The following is a 21,647-nucleotide window of genomic DNA, read 5'->3' on the forward strand; positions in this document are numbered from 1 at the left end:
AATGCTCCTACACTACCTCGGTCTCACCTTCATGTGGGCATGGCTTCTAAAATTATGCAGATGCAGCGCGACCATGGAGCGATTCTCTTCCAACACGCCCCAAGGGATTCCAATTATTTGGCGGATTATCTGGCTAAAACAACATTGGTTCTACAAATTGGCCTACATTATTTTGACTTACCTTTTGGAGACTGTATCTCCATTCTGAGACATGATGCTTGTCCTACTGTTAATCCTCTTGTGGATTCTCCTTAGTTTTTTTTTTCTTTGGGGCGTGTTTTCCCCTCTTTGCAACCAAAAAAAAATACTTGAGATTGTTTTAAAACGCAATGATACAAGTTTGGTTTTTGAAATGCAATGATACAGGTTTTTTTATTTGAATCGAAAGTGCAATGATATATAAAAGACTTATTAGCCCGCCAGCCTAATGACCTTCTTTTGATAAAATTGTATGTTAAATAGACTTTTAAGTAGACTTGTAGGTCAGGCCAAGCCATAAAATTTTGCATATTGATAGGCACATGCTAGACTTGGGCCACGAAAAGAGAATGCAGGCCACGCAAAGCTTGGCTCGGCTCGACCTTTTTCCACCCATAGCTCTAATACATTCCCACTTTATTTTCTCTTTCATCTTATTTTCACACATTTTTTCTAAGTATTTCATATCGCATTATCTATCTTTATCACTCATTTATTTCTTTTCTTTTTATATATCATTAAAATGAAAGTGTTTTAGAAGCATGTAGTACATAATTTTTCCATAGATAGTGGGTTAGCGGTGTTGCTGATTAGAATTTTTTATGTGAAAATACTTTCATTTTCTTTTATGTTAAAATTTATATGTGCATTAAGCCTTTTAAATGTTTACTATAAAAAAAAACACAATTTTGAGGAATCTCATAGAACTTATTCATGAGAGTATCCTAATCTGTGTTGTTGGAGTATTAAATCAGAATAATGAATCTTTATTGATCGTCCTTGGATCTTCTCAGCTATTACTATGTGAGGAAGGAGAGTGGCAGTGTTGTAATGTGTGAGTAGCACGTGTAGGAATCGAACCTGCGATGCTGGTTGGGAAAGTTGTTGACTGTTGTTCTTGTTCGTGTGTCACAGTCATAGATTTTGGTTTCAACACTCAACAGCAAGAGAGGCCATTAGAAGCTGCTTCACTTCTTCCTCTTCACCGTTTGTTGCTTTTTGATGCTTTCAAAGTTCCCAAAATTATGAATATTCCATTGTTTTCATTCTATATATTATGATTTCTTGTTGTTGGATTCACCATCCATCCATTTGGGCAATAGTTTCTTGTAGTGGTGAGAGAAACATATGTGTTCAGTTTGTGATTTGATAGTGTCATTTTTGGATTGGATTGGATTGGATTGTGGTTTTATTTTCCTGGAAGTGTTTTCTATCAGCTACCCTTTTTAGCCTATTTCTCTAAACTGATGGAAAGTTTCTCTCTTTCTTGTTTGTTGTTGATAATGGATGTAAAGGGGGGTTATTTGCTTTGTAGAATTTAGGTAATGACTTTCTGGGTGTGGAAGGAAACCCCAAAATGGATTTGTGGGTTGTTGCAGCTGTTGCTGGAGCTGGGTGCGAACAGGCTTTCAAACAATGGTGATAGCTCATCTCAATTGTATTCCAATTTTGATAATCCTGATTTCCCACTACATACCATAACATCTAAAGAGGTTTCTTTGGATAGAAGGGCTTTAGATGTTGATTCAGTGGATGGTCTTTTGGCAACAGAATTGGCTTCTATTGAAGGGTTTGATAGTGAAAAAGTAAGATGCTTTAGGGATTGTAATGAGAGCAATGTCCTTTCTGTGTCAAACTTTAGTGATGTTGAAGATAGAAATGACCGAAGCTCCAATATTGGTGCCAATTGCGGTTTCCTGCTTCCTGATTTGTCTGTAGGAGAATTGGGTTCTTTTGTCCATAATCCTGGAAATAAAACCTTTTTCAAGACTGAGCATTGGTATGGGCAGAGTAGTAGTAGTAGTAGTAGTAGTAGTAGTAGTAGTAGTAGTAGTAGTAGTAGTAGTAGTAGTAGTAGTAGTAGGCCTTTAAACTCTTTAGAAAGTTGCCTCATGGCTCAGCTATGCAAAGCACATGCCAAAATGGAACAAGGTGTGTCATCATCATCTTCTGCGGTGACAAAGTTATTTCATGTTATTGATGGAAGCCAAATAATTAGCAGAAAAGATGATGATGATGATTCTTGCAGTGCATTAATTGGAAGTGAGGAATATAAATTGCGTGGAGAAGCCGATCAAGTGAAAGATGAAAATGAATTACTTGGAGTTCCTGCCTCACCAAAAGTTGAATCTATTAATGATGCCAAGAAGATGAAATCCGATGCAGGCATTGAGAAGAGTGGAATTCTGAGCTCTTCCAACATTGCATTCACTGAAAAACACATCCATAGTCAACATGGTATGGCTGTTGATTTACTACTACCTTTTTTGCCGTAGCTGCGTCACAGATATTTTGTTTTCTGTGCATTCTTTCATGTCTATAATCTATATATACACATTTTGTTTTGTCTAGGGAGTAAGACACTCGTTTGCTTATGAGCAAATTTATCAGCCTGCTCATCATGATATCACCTTTTTTCAGATTCCTCCTCATTCTCTAGTCAGTTAAAGTAGCTTGTAAAGGAATCTTGTTTTAATTTTACCCTGAGGCGTATATACAATGCCCTAGTCTCAGAGAATGAGATCATATATTATAAGTTATTTGAAAATCAGATGGGTTTTGAACTTAGTCTAAAACTCTAAATTCCTTGCATTTTGGAAGGATGTTATAGAACCTTAGTTTCTCTATTCACATACCATATTTTCCTGAAGATTTATATTTTGTACAATGACTAATATCATTGTTCCTTTACAAATGGATGCTGCTTTTGTTCAGACGGGAGAAGAAATTGCTTGAGGTCCTAAATTGGCATTACCAGCATTAATCATCAATTTTATTGTCTGATTTTAAGTGTTAACATGTTTATCACAGCTAACATTGTAACCCAGACAAATCATTTGTATCAATAACTGCAAGACCTTTGAACAATGTAGCTTGCTATTTGTTTCATGTTTTGAATGTTTTCAGTACTCTATTTGATGTATGTGCGGTTTGTGTTGGTTTGGTGACTACTCTTGCTGACATATGCATAATCTTCAGATGCAATATTTCTCTTTAGTCTCGGGATTTCTTTTGGCATAATAACTTCCATCTTGGCAAACAATAGAGAAAAGGACAAGTTAAGAGAGTTGTTGAAGCAGACTGAAATCTTGGCTCAAGATCTACAAGAGGAACTTGAAATGAAAGATTCAATGACTGTGAAGGAGTTACAGAGTGAAAATTATGGTTCACAGGATACATGTGATTATTCCTTCCGTGATAAGGAGCTAAGTGGATTTTTTCCTGAAAAGCACACGGATAACTCTTCAATAATTGACTGCAAAAAGTTCTATGATCAGAAGGAAGAAGAAAGTTCAGAATCTATGAGTAAAATTGAAGCTGAGCTTGAAGCTGAACTTGAGAGATTGGGGTTCAAGATGAATGAATCTAGTGAGGAAAGATCACTCTCCGAGCTTGCTGAGGTGAGCATAAATGTTTATCTTTACATTTTCTAATAATGACATGATCCTATAGGAACAAAACCATTGTCTCGGAATATGTCTGCTGTGGTTTGCTTCATTTATGAGGATTGTAATTTAATCACATGCCTTATATAGGGGAAGCAACAAGGAACGGAGTAAAAATAGCTCTTTTTATTTGTATGTCTTGATAGAGAATATACTCATTCCTCCCCGTTTGTTTTCACCTTTTCAATGTATAACATAGACCTTAGTCCTGAGACAAATCCTCATAATAGCTCTTCTTCTATCTGATCTGTTTTATGTTACTTTCTTCAAATAATTTCTTATACATGTTATCGAATTTGTTAGGAATTTGAATTATTTGTCCGAAATAATTCTAGAAGTTTTGAGAATATCAGAATTATCTGATGCATTTTTTCAGACATATTTTTATCTCGTCTATTCTATTTTTGTCCTTTTCACTGAATTGTTGAATTAGTCATTCTCTTATCTCTAAAAAACTTAGTCCATATATCTCTTCTCTGTACGCCTTGAATGATTAAGAAATAGTTATCATTTCTTCTTTTAAAAGTACTCTGATGTTTGGTTTGTTTGGTTTAGTTGCCTTAGTATGGCATTTTGTTTTTGTTGTCTGTTCAAAATTATAGGAGGTTTGCTTTTGTGAGTGCTTATTGTGCCATAAACTGTGGATACTTTCTTGGATGCATATTGTGGAACATAATGTTTCTTTCTCACGTATGGTCCTGATAACCTCCTATACCATGTGCTTGTTTCCCACCATAAAAAAATGGAGAAAAAATAAAACCAAAGAAAATTTAAAGTAGTTTAGTTCTATAATTCAAGAACTGCTGGGATCAGTGTATGTTTATTGCCTTGACCAGGTTTTTACATAGCTCAGTTGTTGTAAACATGTGACACATCTGTAATCAAATGAAAAGAAAATGGGAAAGAGCAATATTATGCTGTTTTGAATAAGAGTAAGAAAAGGGTGTGTGCTAATGGTGCAAAAATTATTGCAGGACCCTGACTTTGTAGCAGATTTTTCTCAAGATGAGTTGCCAACTGACATGATCAGTGGAAATGATTTTGTCCATCCAAAACTAAATGAGGATGCCAACAACACTAAGAGTTTCCCTGTAAACTATGCTGTTTCACCTCATGAACTAAGCCTGCGCTTGCATGAAGTTATCCAATCCAGACTAGAGAAACGCGTGCAGGAGCTTGAGGTCGCCCTTCAATATAGCCAGAGGAAATTGCAATTCGTGGAATCAGAGCATGAATCTCCAGCTGCATACATTGACACATACGAAGATCCAATGAAGACAGGAGAGTCAGGAGAAAATTCACCATCTAGGAAGCACTGTGGAGCAAATGGTCCTGTTACATATTTCACTTTCAATGAAGAGAGGTTGTCAAGGGAACTCTCTCCTTGCGAGGTCACAATGTTGGAAAGGCAAAACTCTTATGAATTAAATGATGTTGAAGATTGTGATTGTGATTACGAAGTGGAAAGTCAATTAATAAGGCAAATTGTTGAGAGGACCAGGAGAGGTTCTCCTTTCTTCCAAAATGCACGAAGCATATTGTATTCTATGGATGAAGATGAATTTTAATGTCAAATACGTTTACATTGCTATCATATAACACATTACATTGTTATAAAAATAAACTTCAAATCTCTAACCTGAGTTATTATATGGAAAATAATGTATTCAGTTATTGCGGTATTCAAATCTGCATCAGTATGAAAGTTAAAAAATAAAAGTGAACACATTAAAATGAGAAGTATTCATGAAATTGAAATGTTGGTTAAACAAACATATCTAATTTTAATGACATATGAGAACTATTGTTTGATCCAAGCGTCTGAATGTGATCATGACAATGTTTTATGGCCTATTAGATGGATTAGTTAAGTTTTTGTTTACTTGTGATCAGTAATTAACCACAAATCAATGATTTGTTCTTCGTTCAATAGGGTGTGTCTGTGTAGTGTTTGCTTCTCGAATAGACTCAATTTAGTTTATGCTGACAACATATATAGTGTTTGGATTTCAGTTAAATACTCTCAAACCAACTATTCACACTGAAAGTAGTAGCAATAATTTTTCTTTCGTAATTTTATTGTATCCTTCCCATAAATTTGCTTCATATTTTATGGAAGAATCGTTTTTCATTCATCATCCACCTCCATAACGGGAAGAAATTCATATAAACACAGAAGCATAATATTAATTTATTGTGAATTCTTTTCAACTGTTTCTAGTATGCTTATACAAGTCTGGACTTTTAAAAATCTGCAACTATGTCAAACTACGTAACAAAACCTCAATATCTGCAACATATAAACCTTTGTATATAATCAGAGCATGGGTTTCTCCCAGCAGGGTTTCCATTGTTAAGTACAACGTTCAAAAAGCCGACATCAATTCAGAATCAACGATGAAAACCGATAAAAAATGGCAAGTACTAACAAAACAAACAGTTCACATCCGCTGCCAAGAGATAAAAAGAAAAAGGGAGCAACAATATAACTGGAAGTTCCAAACAAAATTTCTCGCATAGCCATTTCGTTAAAATGAAGGACTCATTCGTAAAAATCCAACATAAGTCTTCAGATTATTCTTACCACAATTCACCGATTTACATGCGGTATGAAGATCTCAATTTCAATAAATAACATCAAAAGTAAGCAATAAAAGATGTCCCGACTCATAAGGAGAGAACGGAAGAATGATGACGCTAACAAAAGTCTAACATTACTTTCTTCCCAACCATATATTGATGATCAAGATAAAACATGCCAGAATTGCACATTAGGTTCAAGTTCTGAGATTTAGGAAGGGGCAAGCTACAGGGCACGCGCAGTAGAAAGATAAGAACTAAACTTCCATCAAGCCCTTTTGGCAAAATCATCGGTATCATCATTGTCATCCCTTCCTTCCGCAGAGTCTTCAAAACCTCCCAAATCTCCATCTACATTGCTACTTCCCTTGCTATCCAACCCCCCACTTCCATCATGTTCACCACCAAAGTTGGTGCCAATACCTCCATCAAATCCACTACTGGCAAAATCAGTGTTGCCAACACTACCACCAGCAAAACTTTCATGACGGCCAACACCCCCAGCATCACCAAAATTTCCACCTCCACTGAAACTGCCTCCAGCACTGCTGGTTCCAAAACTGTCAGGAGAAGAGTAGTCATTGCCAGCACCACCCCCATAATTGCCACCAGTTCCATAGCCACCTCCACTACTTGGAGCACTCCCATATGGGGAGCTACCATAATTACCACCAGTTCCGCTACCATAATTACCACCAGTTCCATAGCCACCCCCACCTCCATAGCCGCCTCCACCATAACCACCGCCACCATAACCACCACCACCACCATAACCACCACCGCCATAACCACCACCACCACCATAACTACGAGGCCTTTCATTAGCAAAATTTACCCTAACTTGACGACCATGAAGCTCCTGAAAATGTCACATGGAAATAATGAAACAATAGGCAACATTGATATCATATTGAATTAATCAAATCTGCAAAATCAAAAGATAAGAATAGTGGAGAATTAAAATTAAATGAAACTACAAGACTACACCATGAAAGGAGTACACGTCACCAGTAACAAGTCACAGAAAATTCATCCAAATAAAATACTAGCACATGGATGCGCGTTGTATGGGCCTCACTCTTGACTAGATACCCCAGAAATCTTCCATTGCATGTAACTATAAAGTGCCGGAAAACTAACACACAGATGAATGTTCTATGTTTCAATAGGTTTTCCAGTGATTAACTAAAATCTGTCTTTCATTCGAAAATGATGAATAAAAAATATTTCACATAACTTTCAAAGAACTCATGCAAACAGTAAAGGCATGGTGAGGGTGACACAATAAAATGATACCAGAAGATAATAGGGACCGCATATCATCCAAATCAACAGATGCTGAAAAATGCTGGCATCTCATAAGTAACCATTGCATTTAAAAAACAAATGAATTCAATATAGGCCCAGCCATCTAAGTATCTAACCACCTCACTGCGTGACTGGGGTCTGAATATGGCCACAACGTGACCTCGTAAACTAAGTAAAGGACTTAAAGCAATATTATTCAAACTTTCAACAAAGAAACAGACAGTTGAAAGCTTGAATTACATATACATCAACCATATCTCCAAAAAGCACACATAAGTAGCTTAAGAAAATGGACATTACCTAAACAACAAAACAGATACTATTCATGACATTATTATAATAATGAGAGTAACAAGCGTGCATTACCTGGCCATCCAATGCCTGAAGGGCACTTGATGCCTCCTCAACTGAATCGTACGTGACAAATCCAAATCCTCTGGATCTACCAGTCTCACGGTCCAAAATTATCTTGACTACAATGAACATGGCATTAAGTGATTATTCCTCAGTTGAAATTAAATTAACATAAAAGATTCCAAAATAAAACTGTTCACACAAATATCCTAAAATCTGGAGATGTTACCTTCCCTAACTTGACCATATTTGGAAAAAGCTTCCCTCAGACTCTCCTCATCAGTAGAGTACGAAACACCTGTGACAGACAACAAATGTCACATACATAGACATATACATAATAACGATGAGCATCCCGACTCATAAGGCAGTTCAACCGCACCTCCTATAAACAGCTTCGAGCTGGGAGCAGACGACATGCATCGTACAGCCTGGAAAAAGGACGGAGATGAGCGCATTTCAGCACTAATCTGCCTATTGGCAGATTGTCTAAGCAAGTTCCCGAGTCTACCAAAGAACGCCATTGTTGTAACCTGAAGAAAACCACAATCATCAATTACTACATCAAGCACAACATTCGTATCACTCAAAACAAAAACCTAACAGAATCAAATTGTAATCATTTCCTCGTTTTATTGGCTTCTCATTTCTCAAACTTGAAGACTGAAAAAAAATCATGTTATTCACGCAGTTACCAACACTAGGTTGAAACTTGAAATTGACATCAAATCTAAAACTCTACGATCGAGAGATCTTACAAACAGCGACGAAAATAGGATCGTGGATCGAAAACAGATTGAAAACAGTACATATCAAATCAAATCAACTTGTCGAAGGAAGGAGACTAGTGAATCAAACGAAAAATTGAACAAAGCGAATCGGAAGAAAACTGAAACAGAGAGATTGAACAAAAATTGAAGAGAAAAATTCGGAGTTCACCTGAGTTGTTTGTTTGAGCCGGTGTGTGTAGCTAAAACCCTAACCACGATATTTATATATTTTTGGTAAAGCAATGGGTTTATGTAGCTTTAGCAAGTTGCAGCATTCAGTATTGGGAACTTTCAAAAAAAATGAAATGCATCACTTTTTTGTAAAGAGATGGGCCTAAACGTCTAAGCCCATTATTAAAGCCTCTTTTGGTCTATATTGAGATTGGCAATACTTGACCAAAATATTTTTTTACCAATAATTCTTTTTGCTTAAAGGATGAACCGATGTCCTGAATGATAGGTCAAGTGTTAAGAGTCAGGGGAGGGGACATATGGATTGGATAGGGAGGTCCATGGTTCAATCCCTAGAGGGTGTAATTTATCTTTCATATGTACCGAAGAAAAATAAAAAGGATGAATTGATATGAATTATTTATGATGAGGATGCAAATCACTTCAATTCTAATTAATCAACTAGCAAGCATTTTCTAATAGTGTCAGTTTTTTTAAATAACCCATGAAAAATATATTGAAAAGAAATACAAGAGGTATTTAAACTCGATACAACAAAAGAGAACAAAAAAAAGAAAAGGGAAATACAGCTACTACAAAATACAAAAACTCCCCAACCACTACTATTGAGAATTCCCCAACCAGTCCAAATTCCCTCCTATCCGAATAGACCCCCTCCTTGAAGGAAAAACTATAAGAAAATGCCTCATTAAAACTTCCCAATGAAAAACTCAATTGGGATAACCTAATAGTGTTAAAGCACTCGCAATGAGACTTTCATAAGAGTATTGTAAGATGGAAGAAATGCTTTGTTCTTGAGCAAAGCAACAATAAAAGTAGTTAAAAAGAAGAGACATGTGATTATTATCAGGATTCGAATTTAAATTCCCATTTTACACTCTTCAAAGCCCGTAAATGGAGTACAAAGACAACTATCCTCCAAGGACTTTGTCAGAAAAAATAGAATCAAGCAACAATCGTACATGTGAAAGGTGTTCGAAGGAAAAATAGGCTGCTGTCACAAAAAAATAAAAAAGACAATAACTCAATTAATTCTATAAATGAAGACTAAAGTGGGAGTTAATGTAACCATCAAAATGCAAATTATTAGGGTCAATGGTGAAAGCACTTATGTATTATGTAATGGTAGATGATCAATATACCTCTAGACACTGCTTTGAATAAGTCATCTTATGCTGCTGAGTCAAATCAAAGTTGAAGATTGAAGAGAATTTGAAAACCCTCAGTTGAGAGTTGCTAATTCTCTGATGGGTTATAGTCAGACACTTGAGAGTGTATCTAAGCCCAATATTGTCATGCTTAGGCCCGGCCCATGAGAACTCATCGATGCCAAACCACTCGCGTGAGCGCGTGTCTTTCTCCCTTTCGTTTCGATCCGCGTCTGTGAACTCTGAACTCTGAACTCACACACCTCTTCGATTTGCGAAAATGGCAGAACCAGAACCACAAACACGAAGAACCTCATCACCATCATCATCTTCAACCATTCTGGACCATTTGGGCGAGGAACTTGTTCGAATCATCGCCCCAGTTTCAATCTGCATGTTCCTCGTCGTCATCCTGGTCTCGATTCTCAACACTGGCTCTTCCTTCGAACGACCCACCTCCATAGCCACCATAGCATACGACGAGTCGACCATCGACTCCTCGTGGGACAAATTCCTCGGCGCCCTTCTCAACTCCCTAGCTTTCGTCGCTATGGTCACCTTCGCAACCTTCATCCTCGTCCTCCTCTTCTATTTCAGGTGCACGCGGTTTCTCAAGCTCTACATGGCCTTCTCATCTTTCGTCGTGCTCGCGTTCCTCGGCGGCGCGGTGTCGCTGTTCTTGATCCAGCACTTTGGTACCCCTATTGATTGCGTGACGTTCTTTCTGGTTTTGTGTAATTTCGCTGTGGTGGGGGTTATGGCGGTGTTCATGTCGAAATTTGCGATTGTAGTGACGCAGGGGTACTTGGTTGTTATTGGGATTCTGGTTGCTTACTGGTTTACCATGTTGCCTGAGTGGACTACATGGGCTATGCTTGTTGCTATGGCGTTGTATGACCTTGCTGCTGTTCTTTTGCCTGTTGGGCCGCTGAGGATTTTGGTCGAGCTTGCTATAACAAGGGATGAAGAGATTCCAGCTTTGGTTTATGAGGCTAGGCCAGTGAACCATGATAATGTGGATCCTAGGGAGGTTGTAGCTCAGAGAAGGATGTGGAGAGATAGGAGGATTCAGAATTCGGATGGTCGTGGTCTCAGTGCTGAACAATCACACTTTAATTCGGATGCAAGTACTGTTCTTAATTCAAATTCGAACAGCAATGTTCCGGTTGGCACGAGTTTAGATAGGGAGAATGGTTCAAACTTGAACACTAATAGTAATAGTACTACTTATGGTAACTCTAGTGATAGAAATTTGGTAAGAGCTGAAGAGGGGCGGTTACCGATTCGAGAGACTAATTCAGAACTCTCTACGCCCTTGATTGGTAATGCTGCGAATGTCCAGCTCCGTAGAGCAGAAGATGAGCTGGATGAAAGTTTGATGCTGGAGGGAATTGGATTAGGTTCATCTGGAGCAATCAAGTTGGGGCTTGGTGATTTTATCTTCTATAGTGTTTTGGTTGGCAGGGCGGCAATGTATGATTTTATGACGGTGTATGCATGTTATCTTGCTATCATTGCTGGTCTGGGCATTACTCTCATGCTTTTGGCTTTGTATCAGAAAGCTTTGCCTGCTCTTCCTGTGTCAGTAGCTCTGGGTGTGTTGTTTTATTTCCTGACCAGGCTCTTACTTGAAGTATTTGTAGTACAATGTTCCTTAAATCTCCTGATGTTTTAATGTTGTAAATATACTGCTTGGGTTTGGTGCTTAGCTATAAAGCATATTACATGACTCTGCAGCTAAGAGTCTGGGCTTACTATGCCATCTTTAGTTGTAACTTGTAAGCTTTTCAAGAACTGTATCCTTTATTTCTATTTTATAGCACTTCACTTTTGATGCCTTCTTTTTTGGTTCTAAGAAGGTGCTGTTGAACCTAATGGACAAGGGAATTTGGAGATGTGGGGGATCAAACCCCCATCACATATAGTCCCAGTTGAGCAGTGCTAAGAAGTTCACTTTTTCTGTCTTTTATTAAACTATTTATTCAGTAATTTTTTCTTTTGTGATTAGTGACTATCAAACAACTAGCGTGCTGCATATTAAGTATCTCTGACTACACACCCTCCATTCCTGTTCTTTAAAGTAGAAGAGGTTCCAAAACATTCAATATGTATTGACCTTAACTGTTGAAATAAATTTAATTAGCAAATCTCCAAAGCACGTTTGGGTAATTGTGACCATTGAAGAGGGGAGCATCCGCATTTGACCTCATTGAACCTATTGAATCCTCCCTGATATGTGGGATGGCGACCATTGTTTTCATTTTGGGTTATGGATCTTTTGAGGTGGTGTATCCTTCGTTTGAGCACGGTCACAATTTCATTTGGTTTAGATGGCTATGTGTCGTGTTCTTGAATGCAAAGTTGATTGCAGATGAGGAGTATGAGTTCATTGTTCATCTGGGCAATTGTTTCTTATAGTGTTGGGAGAAAAATATGTGTTCAGTTTGTGAGTTTATAGTGTCTTTGTTGATTGTGGTTTTATTTTCCTGGAAGTAGTTTCTAGCTCTCCCCAGTTCAGCCTATTTCTCGAAATTGATGGAAAGTGTCTCCCTTTCCTGTTTGTTCCTGATGATGGAGATAATGGGGGATTATTATTTGCTTTGAAGAATTTAGGTATTGGCTTTGTGGGCATGGATGGAAGAGCCAAAATGGATTTGTTGGTTGTTGCTGCTGTTGCTGAAGCTGGGTGCTTAGGAAAATATTGGAACTGGCTTTCAAGCAATGGTGATAGCTCACCTCAATTGTATTCCAATTACGATAATCCTGATTCCCCACGCCATGAATTGGGCAACAGTGTTTCCTTAGATAGAAGAGCTTCAGACGTGGATTCAGTGGATAGTCTTTTGACATCAGAATTGGCAAAACACATGCCTAAGTGGAAAAATATGTCTCATCATCATCTTCCACAGCCACAAGATCATTTCTTGTTGTTGATGGAAGCCAAAAATTAGCAGAACAAAAGATGATGATTCTTGCAGTACATTAATTGGAAATGAAGAACATAAATTGTGTGGAGAAGCCGGTCAAGTGAAAGATGAAGATGAATTACTTGGATGCCAAATCTAATCTTATAGTGATGCCAAGATGAAATTTGATGCAGGCTATGAGAAAAGTGGGATATTGAGTTCTTCCAACATTGTTTTCACTGGAAAACACATCCATAGTCAAACATGGTATGGTTCTTGATTTACCAATGCCTTTTTATCCTTTGCTGCATTGCAAATATTTTGTTTTCTGGGCATTCTTTTGTGTCTAAATATTGACCACATTTACTTTTGTCTAGGGGGTAATACACTTATATGCTTATGATCTAATTTATCAGCCTGCTCATCAGGATGTCGTTTTTTTTTAGATTCCTCCTAATTCTATAGTCAGTTACAGTGGCATGTAAAGGAAACTTGTTTTAATATTACACCGACGTGTATATACATTATATAACAATGTCATAGTCTCTGAGAATGAGATTCATATATTATCAGTTATTTAAAAATCAAATGGGCTTTGTACTGGTCTTTACTATAAGCTCCTTGCATTTGGAAGGATGTTATAGGACCTTAGTTTCTCTATTCACATGCTATATTTTCCTGAAGATCTATATAACCAAACAAATCATTTGCATCAGTAACTGCAACTGTTGGCCTTTTAACAAAGTAGGTTTCTTTTGTTTCATGTTTTGATATCAAGTCTTTAGTACTTGATATGATGTGTGTTTATTTTGCTTTGCCAACAAATCTTGTTGACACCCTACATAATCTTCAGGTACAACATTTCTCTTCAGTCTGGGTATATTTCTTTTGGGATAATAGCTTCCATCTTGTCAAACAAAAGAGAAATGGTCAAGTTAAGAGAGTTGTCGAAGAAAACTGAGAACATGGCTCAAGATCTACAAGAGGAACTTGAAATGAAAGATTCAATGACTGTGAAGGAGTTACAGAGTGAGAGTTATGGTTCACAGGATACATGTGATTATTCCTTCCATGATAAGGAGCTAAATGAATTTTCCCCTGACAAACACATGGATAACTCTCCAATAATTGACTTTAAAAAGTCATATGATCAGAAGGAAGAAAAATGTTCAGAATCTATGAGCAAAATTGAAGCTGAACTTGAGAGATTGGGGTTAATCATGAATGAATCTAGCTCGGAAAGATCACTGACCGTTTGCTGAGGTAAGCATAAGTGTTCATCTTTGCATTTCCAATAACGACACGATCCTATAGGCACATAACCGTTGTCTTGGAATATGTCTGTTGGGACTGGGTTTTGCTTTATTATTTAGCTTTTCCATGCATGAGGATTGTAATTTAACCCCATCCCTGATAGAGGGGAAAGCAACAATGAATGGAGTGAAAATAGCTCTTTTTATTTGTATGTCCTAATAGAGATTACAGTAAGTCCTCCCCGTTATCACCTTTTCAAAGCATAACCTAGACCTTTGTCCTGAAAGACAATTCGTTTCTTATACTTATTGACGAATTTGTTAGGAATTCGAATTATGAATTCAAAATAATTCTAGAAATTTAGACTAGCTTAAATAATATCAGAATTACTTTTTTCAGACCTGTCTTTTATATCTTGTCTATTCTGTGTTTACCTTCTTCCCTGAATTGTAGAAGATTAGTTAGTCATTGAGTCATTCTCTAACCAACTCTGCCCATATATCTCTTCCCCGTAAGCCTTGAACGATTAAGAAATAAATTTATAATTTCTTCTTCGAAAAGTACACTAAAATTTGGTTTGTTGGTTTAGTTGCCTTAGTATAGCATATTGTTCTTATTGTCTTTTCAAAATTAAAGCTGCTTTTCTTTTGTGGGTGCTTAGTAGGTCATAGACTGGATACTTTCCTGGATGCATAATGTGGAATGTAATGTTTCACGTCTGGCTCTTATAACCCTCCTATACCATGTGCTTATTTTCCACCATAAAAAAATAAAGAGAAAAAAAAAAACCAAGAAAATTTAGAGAAATAGTTTCATTCTGTCATGCAAGAACTTCTGGGAGCATGTATGTGTATGTGTATGCTTTTTCCTTGATCAGATGTTTACATAGCTCAGTTTGTTGTTATACATATTATGTGTTTGTAATCAAATGAATAGGAAATGTCAGAGCAATATTATGCTGTTTTGAATAAGAGTAAGAAAAAATGGACACTTCAAACAAGTTTTTCAAGCCAAGTGTTTATCATGACTTGACTAACTTCCATCTTACCATCAATATTTATGGAACAAATTATTCAGGCATCTTTTTATAAGTTTACCAAATAAATTTAGATACAAAGTGACAACCTCCATCTGAGTTAAGGCTCTGAATGTTTGCATTTTATAAGTTAGGGTAGCTGAATGCATCTGTAACTGGAGGTTTGCTTCATGAGTTTATTGCTGCCGCATGAGTTTCTGTTTCATTGTGGCTAAAAGATGCCGTGGTGAATACGAGACTTAATGCTATACTTAGTTTTTTTATTTTGCACCATATTTGTGTGCCATATTTTTTCTATTTGGAAGTACTAACTTATCTATCTTAGTTTGAAAGTGATACAAGTTTTCTATTTTTATTTTCTTGTCTCTCTTTCACTTTTATTCTATAACTACTTTGAGTAGAAGTTATCAGAAAGTGCTATCTTAGGGAATCACATTTTATTTACCTCTGCAATAATGTTTGGTGTTATGGCTTTTTTTTTTGGTCAACGTGTTATGGCTTGTACGATAAACTAAAAGCCTACCCTGGTTTGCAATTTTGCATCAATGCTTTAAAGGAAATTGAAATTGGAACAGAGTGAGTGCTTGATTGACCTTATTGAAGAAAATATTTTCTTGTTCCATTGGATAGTGTAATTGAGTTCTTTAGAAATCTTGTGAGCTAAAATTTGTGGGTTTGGTGCACTTCTCTAAGTTTTTGTGCACTGCCCTCCAATATTTCATTCACCATGTTTCTGTGAAATTTTGCACATGTTTTCTCCATGTTTATGCACTTGTTATGGGTCCATGATGTGCTAATGTTGCAAAAATTATTGCAGCTTGACCCTTTGTAGCAGATTTTGCTCAAGGTGAATTACCATCTGACATAATCACTGGGAATGATTTGGTCCATCCAAAATTAAATGAGGACATCAACAGCAATATGATTTTCCCTGTAAACTATGGCTGTTTCACCTCATGAAGCCTGCGCTTGCATGAAGTTATCCAATCCAGACTTGAGAATCACGTGCGGTAGCTTGAGATTGCTCTTCAATATAGCCAGAGGAAATTGCAGTATATGGAGTCAGAGCATGAATGTACAGGTGCTTACAATGACACATGAAGAATAATGAAGACAGGTGACTCAGGAGAAAATTCAGCATCCAGGAAACAATGTGGAGCAAATGGTCCTCTAACATGTTCCTCTTTCAGTGAAGAGAGGTTGTCAAGGGCCTCTCCTGGCGAGGTCGCAAAGTTGGAAAGGCAAAGCTCATTTGTGAATTAAATGATGTCACTGGAGATGAAGGATATTGTATTCTATGGATGAAGATGAAGATTGCTATCAAATACGTTTTAGGTGTGTAGAGGTAGGATATGGTAATACTTTATTTGTTGATACATGGAGGCAGTAACTACTACATTAATGAATTGAAATCATCTATTCCGATATGGTGTTTCATTTTTTGTCATTTCAACCAATGAAATTATATTATATCAATTAAATTATACACATATACGACATTTATAACCTTGACATTACTTAAAAAAAAAAAAAACTTGACATTACCTGCACTCTTCCCCCTTGACATGTACTTTAAAAAAAAACTTGACATTACCTGCACTCTTCCCCCACATATTTGTAGAAAGTACACATGACAAGACATAGCTATAATATATTGAAATTATTATAATTTTTTAAATCATTAAGCTGATTTATTAATCTACGAAACTATATCTTCAATATTGCACAATTGCTAATTAAAAGGATGGTCCATGGTTGTTGAACGGTATCACGTACATAAACAAAAAACAGATAGACAATCAAGTTTGTCTCACGCGGATATATGTTGTTTTACAACCTTTGTTTTGCCTTATCCAGGAACTATGGAGTGATATGTTTATGGTGAGAGAGAAGGATGAATTGCACATTTTATGAACTACAAACTAATCAAACTTTTCCTAATGTTGGGGAGCCACGTCATGCATGGTACAACGCATGATGATGAGATTAACGTTGACCTAATGGCATGCACATTGGGAAAATTTGAGATAATATACGTCCCCTAAATTTGTGCAATACCATCTATTTTATTTGCCTTTTGTTTTGTTCCAATTCATCATTCTCTCTCTATCTGTCATGTTCTTCAATATAATTCTTCCCCTATTTTCTTGACACCCTTTGTTTTCTTAAGTTCGTTGAGGGAATGGGGCTGCTGATTTCTTGGCCATATCTAACTTAGTTGATTTCATCAAAGGCCTGGTCGGCAGTCTCTTTGAATCTTACAGGTACATTTGATTTTTTATGTAATAAATCACTTAATAGACACATGTTGATTCTTTTTTTTCCTTTTGTGATTTTACTTTTTTACATGAAGATGAGTTTTGTTTGCTTTTTTCATGATGACAATGGAATTTCTTCAACCATTGTGTAGTGTTTGCTTGCCTAGGAGTCAATTTTCTTTTTTTTCATAATGTTCATCTTTTATGTAACTTTCCTTTTGGATGTTTCATATACCAAATGTCATGTTGAAACTTTCATGTTATAGACCAGATATTGTGATCATACAGATGAACAAATTGAAAAATTTAAAAGTACATTTTGTTTTGACATAGAGTGGTGATTATGATGTTTTAAGATGTGAGTTTTTATTTTAGATTCTTGTGTACACAGCTTAACAAAATCCCCATCAGAATCTTTGGACCCTGCATCACTTGAAGTTGATATATGATGGAAGCTGGAGGTGAAAACAAAACTAATGCTAATAAGGGACCTGACCCTTACCCAAATATAATTGAACATGAATTGCACCACACATTTCCATTAACAGAACAAGAACATGGGGGCCCAAACATTAACAACAAATTGGAAGCTCATTCTTCTTCCTCCTCATCATCATCATCATCACCATCGTCACCATCATCACCATTATCATCCCAAAACCCCTTCTTAGTGCCAAGTGATGCAACCAACAACACTGTTTATGGGGGAAGTTCAATAGGTGATGAAACACATCACTCTCCTTCCAATGATGTGCAAGGCTTCCCCCCATCATTTGCACCATCAGCAGCATATGAAACATCATCAAAAGGAAATCCATTCCATGAGCCAATAAATACAAACAATAGGGTCCCACATGAAGCACTTGAACCATTGCAAAACCAACCACCACCTGCTTTTGAAAATGTCCCTACACATGTTGATTCACATCATCCCTTGCAAGTCACAGAGCAAGGACAGCAGAGTATCATGGCTAGTAACAATTTGGAGAAATCAATTTCCCCAGCTTCTGAATCTTCAAGCCAAGAACACATACATGGTTTTGTGAATGACATCAATAAGCCCCAAACAGACACCAAATCACCTCCAAAATTGGGAGTGGATTCACAAGTAGCTGAAGAATCTAGTGATGATGATATCCCAATCAGCTCCATGGATGGACCCAGGTAAATATCTAAGGGGGCGCTCCCACCCCCCTCCCCAAGAATTTTTTTTTTCATTAATAGAATAGTGAGTGAATGCTCATTTTCATTGGAAATACCCCTCGTGGTCCTTGATTGTGTCAAATGTAAATCAAGTTAATCCTTATGGTCAGATAAAACGTCGGTCAAGTTAGTCCATTTTGACTAACATTTCACATAATCTAGGACTGCGGGGTATTTCCTTCTTCTAAGGACTATGTCCGACGCTTAAATGTTGTTTTCGCCCCCTTAAAACTAGTGATTGTTGATTTTGAAAATTGTATTAAATTTCTGGCCTTCTCACCTATTTTTTCTGGTTTCGTCCCTGATCAGCTCTGAACGGAAGCATGGACATTCTAATGATGTAGCAGGACAACAATACTCAGGAGGAGCAGCAGCATCACATGGTTCAAATGGGGAAATTGGCACAAAGAAAGGACCAGAGATACAAACACCTCCAGTGCAAGTGATGGAGCGTCCAGGTGAATCTTCTCAGTATGTTTTTCCATCCCATGTCTTTGCTAGAAACAACACAAACGCCCCAGGTGAGTGGAGCACTGCATCCAATGAGTCATTGTTCAGCATTTACATGGGAAACATGAGCTTCTCAAATGAACTAGTTTGCTTGAAATCTTGTGAGTTGGATAAGCCTGGTGGTGATAACAATACAAACACACACAATGATCCACAAAATGCTTTACCAACTCAACAACAACCACCAGCCCCAGTGAACAAATTCAATGATATCAGCCAAAGAACTGCTGAAATGCATGAAGAAAGTTCCAGATTAACTGAAGCAAAAGCTGCTGAGACAATGAGAGAGGTCATCATGGAAAGTAGTAGAACCACAGAGAATACTAGTAAAAAGGTTGAAAGAAATTCTAATTCTCGTAACCAATCAGATGGGAGCACCAAATCCTATGCATTTAAAACGTAAGCTTGAATCCACTATCTACATTTTTATATGCATAATGAATGCTTATTTAAGTTAATCACCACTTTGTCTTGTTTTAAATATAATTCCAACATCTTCTAACTAAAACTTTTGGAATATCTAATTCATGATCAACTGAGAAATGAATCTTTTTATCATAGCATGTTTGTATTAGCTTCTCTTCACTCATAATTAATTTTGACATTCAAAAACTACTCACACAAGTTTTGCTTCTCTCCACATATTTTTTGCTTTAGAATCAATTTTAGAATTATTGACAAACATGCATTATGGATATGGAAAGTTCTATGAGAAAATATTTGAACTTTTTATTGTTTGCAAAAAAATGTGAAGATCGACCGAGGGAGATAAAAGTGTTTCATCCAAGAGTGGAAGAGATAAGCAAAAGCAACAGAAGCAGTCAGAGCAAAAAGAAACACCAATTGCAGATGAGCAAACCCCAAAGTCAACCACAAATGCACCTACTAACAGATTTCTACAATGCTTCGCGTGCTGTGCATGTTGTCATTAGGAGACACATTATATGATCATCACATGAGATCGTATGTTTGGTTTGGCGTTAGCGCAAATGCATATGCGATTTCACATGTCTCAAAGTATTAATGGAGAAGCTAAAATTTGTTACGTGAAATTCAACAATATTCGGAGAAGCAGACTTGGCCATGTAGAGTACAAAGGAAATCCGAATTCAAACTGAGTCTCTTGGCTTTCGCCATGACCGTTTCCTACCTGTGTTATCTTATCAAGCTAGTATTTATACATCTGCATTGTAGAATAGCTCTAGCCACTTAGTTTTAACTCTGCTTTTTTATTTCGGGTCATGTTGATTTTGTACATTCTAGTTGGGAAATCAGAGACATTTCTGATTAGCAGTGTATAATAGATTGTTAGTCTAATTGTACAATTAACAAATTATCACAGGAATGGCTGAGGTAATTGTCCATGTATTCCATAGCAAGTTTGTCATCTCAAATGTAGTGCGTAGTAAAAATTGGCATGTTCATCAAGATTATGTAGTCAACTCTGTGAAATATCTCTCACTTGTTCTTAAAAGGGTTCAAATGTTTTATAGTTTCATTGATATTGAACCATCTTGCTTTTAGCTCATGTATTAGGGTCTAAAACAAATAATAACAACCTTTGCAAGAGGAAAAAAACATATTTAACCCTTTTTATTTAAATCATGTTAGCTAGATACTTTATCTCTGATATGGTGCATGTAGCTTGCATCTTCTCCCACTTGTTTAAAATAATCTTTGAACATGTTTCATTTGTCAAATAAAAAATCCATCAATAGATTGCACCACTTCAATGCTAAGAAACTAATGGATCATCCCCAGGTCATTCATGTCAAAATCAAAACTTCACAAACATTATAAATTACATTAACAACATATAAGCATATAAGCATATATACAATAATAATTTTTTCTCTTTCACATTTGTCAACAAAAAGAATTTCATATGGATATTTCAAAATCTTCCTTTAAAAAAACTTCAATATAATTATTATTGCCCATTTATCAAATCGCAGAAATAGTGGAGGGTGAGATATTTCAATTATGAAATAATGAACAACAAGCTCCAACAAAATTGGCGGATAATTACATTTTTTAAACATTTAGTTCAAAATTTAACCCCTAGGCGGTCGTGGGGTAGCTTGAAAGAGAAAAGTTTATAAAATGATGAGATGAGGATTGACAACTCAGCCAATAAGCTTATTGGCATTATTGGCACAAGTAAGCTTGTATGGGAATGCCACATTTCACATCTCAATTTCAATATTATAAATGGATTGTCTTATCATGAAATGTCCCATAATGTAACACCCTCTAAACCCCATATTATAGCTTAAATCAGAGTAAAATGCATAACATAGAGGGTGTCACACTTATTCTCCAAAACCATAAATCAAAACACCTGTCATGCTCATAATAAATATATAAATTTTCCAACTTTAATGTCAAACTTCATATGCATAACACAACGGATTTATTTTCAACTCCAAAATTAAACATTATCCAATAATGAATAAAGAGAGTTCATAAAATAACTCTTAACAT

At 36.5% G+C, this 21,647-nt stretch overlaps 4 protein-coding genes across 4 annotated transcripts; 3 read left to right on the forward strand and 1 right to left on the reverse strand.

Moving 5' to 3' along the window:
- Positions 1 to 877: 877 nt before the first annotated feature.
- Positions 878 to 5,277, forward strand: LOC130711605 (uncharacterized). Its single transcript, XM_057561292.1, has 3 exons — positions 878 to 2,436; positions 3,178 to 3,599; positions 4,619 to 5,277. The coding sequence occupies exons 1-3, from the start codon at positions 1,524 to 1,526 to the stop codon at positions 5,210 to 5,212; spliced, it is 1,929 nt and encodes a 642-aa protein (XP_057417275.1). The 5' UTR covers positions 878 to 1,523; the 3' UTR covers positions 5,213 to 5,277.
- Positions 5,278 to 6,140: 863 nt separating this feature from the next.
- LOC130711905 (glycine-rich RNA-binding protein 3, mitochondrial-like) lies at positions 6,141 to 8,956 on the reverse strand. Its single transcript, XM_057561677.1, has 5 exons — positions 8,826 to 8,956; positions 8,269 to 8,419; positions 8,116 to 8,184; positions 7,899 to 8,005; positions 6,141 to 7,083 (listed from the first exon to the last, which is right to left on the reverse strand). Exons 2-5 carry the CDS (start codon positions 8,408 to 8,410, stop codon positions 6,493 to 6,495), a joined length of 909 nt encoding a protein of 302 aa, XP_057417660.1. The 5' UTR covers positions 8,411 to 8,419; positions 8,826 to 8,956; the 3' UTR covers positions 6,141 to 6,492.
- Positions 8,957 to 10,189: 1,233 nt separating this feature from the next.
- Positions 10,190 to 11,837, forward strand: LOC130711280 (presenilin-like protein At2g29900). Its single transcript, XM_057560830.1, has one exon. It carries the CDS (start codon positions 10,277 to 10,279, stop codon positions 11,669 to 11,671), a length of 1,395 nt encoding a protein of 464 aa, XP_057416813.1. The 5' UTR covers positions 10,190 to 10,276; the 3' UTR covers positions 11,672 to 11,837.
- Positions 11,838 to 17,291: 5,454 nt separating this feature from the next.
- Positions 17,292 to 20,641, forward strand: LOC130715819 (uncharacterized). The gene is made up of 4 exons (XM_057565943.1): positions 17,292 to 17,456; positions 17,842 to 18,614; positions 18,963 to 19,562; positions 19,918 to 20,641. The coding sequence occupies exons 2-4, from the start codon at positions 17,896 to 17,898 to the stop codon at positions 20,093 to 20,095; spliced, it is 1,497 nt and encodes a 498-aa protein (XP_057421926.1). The 5' UTR covers positions 17,292 to 17,456; positions 17,842 to 17,895; the 3' UTR covers positions 20,096 to 20,641.
- Positions 20,642 to 21,647: the final 1,006 nt, after the last annotated feature.

Source organism: Lotus japonicus, chromosome 4 (assembly GCF_012489685.1).
Source record: "Lotus japonicus ecotype B-129 chromosome 4, LjGifu_v1.2".
NCBI classification, from domain to species: Eukaryota; Viridiplantae; Streptophyta; class Magnoliopsida; order Fabales; family Fabaceae; genus Lotus; species Lotus japonicus.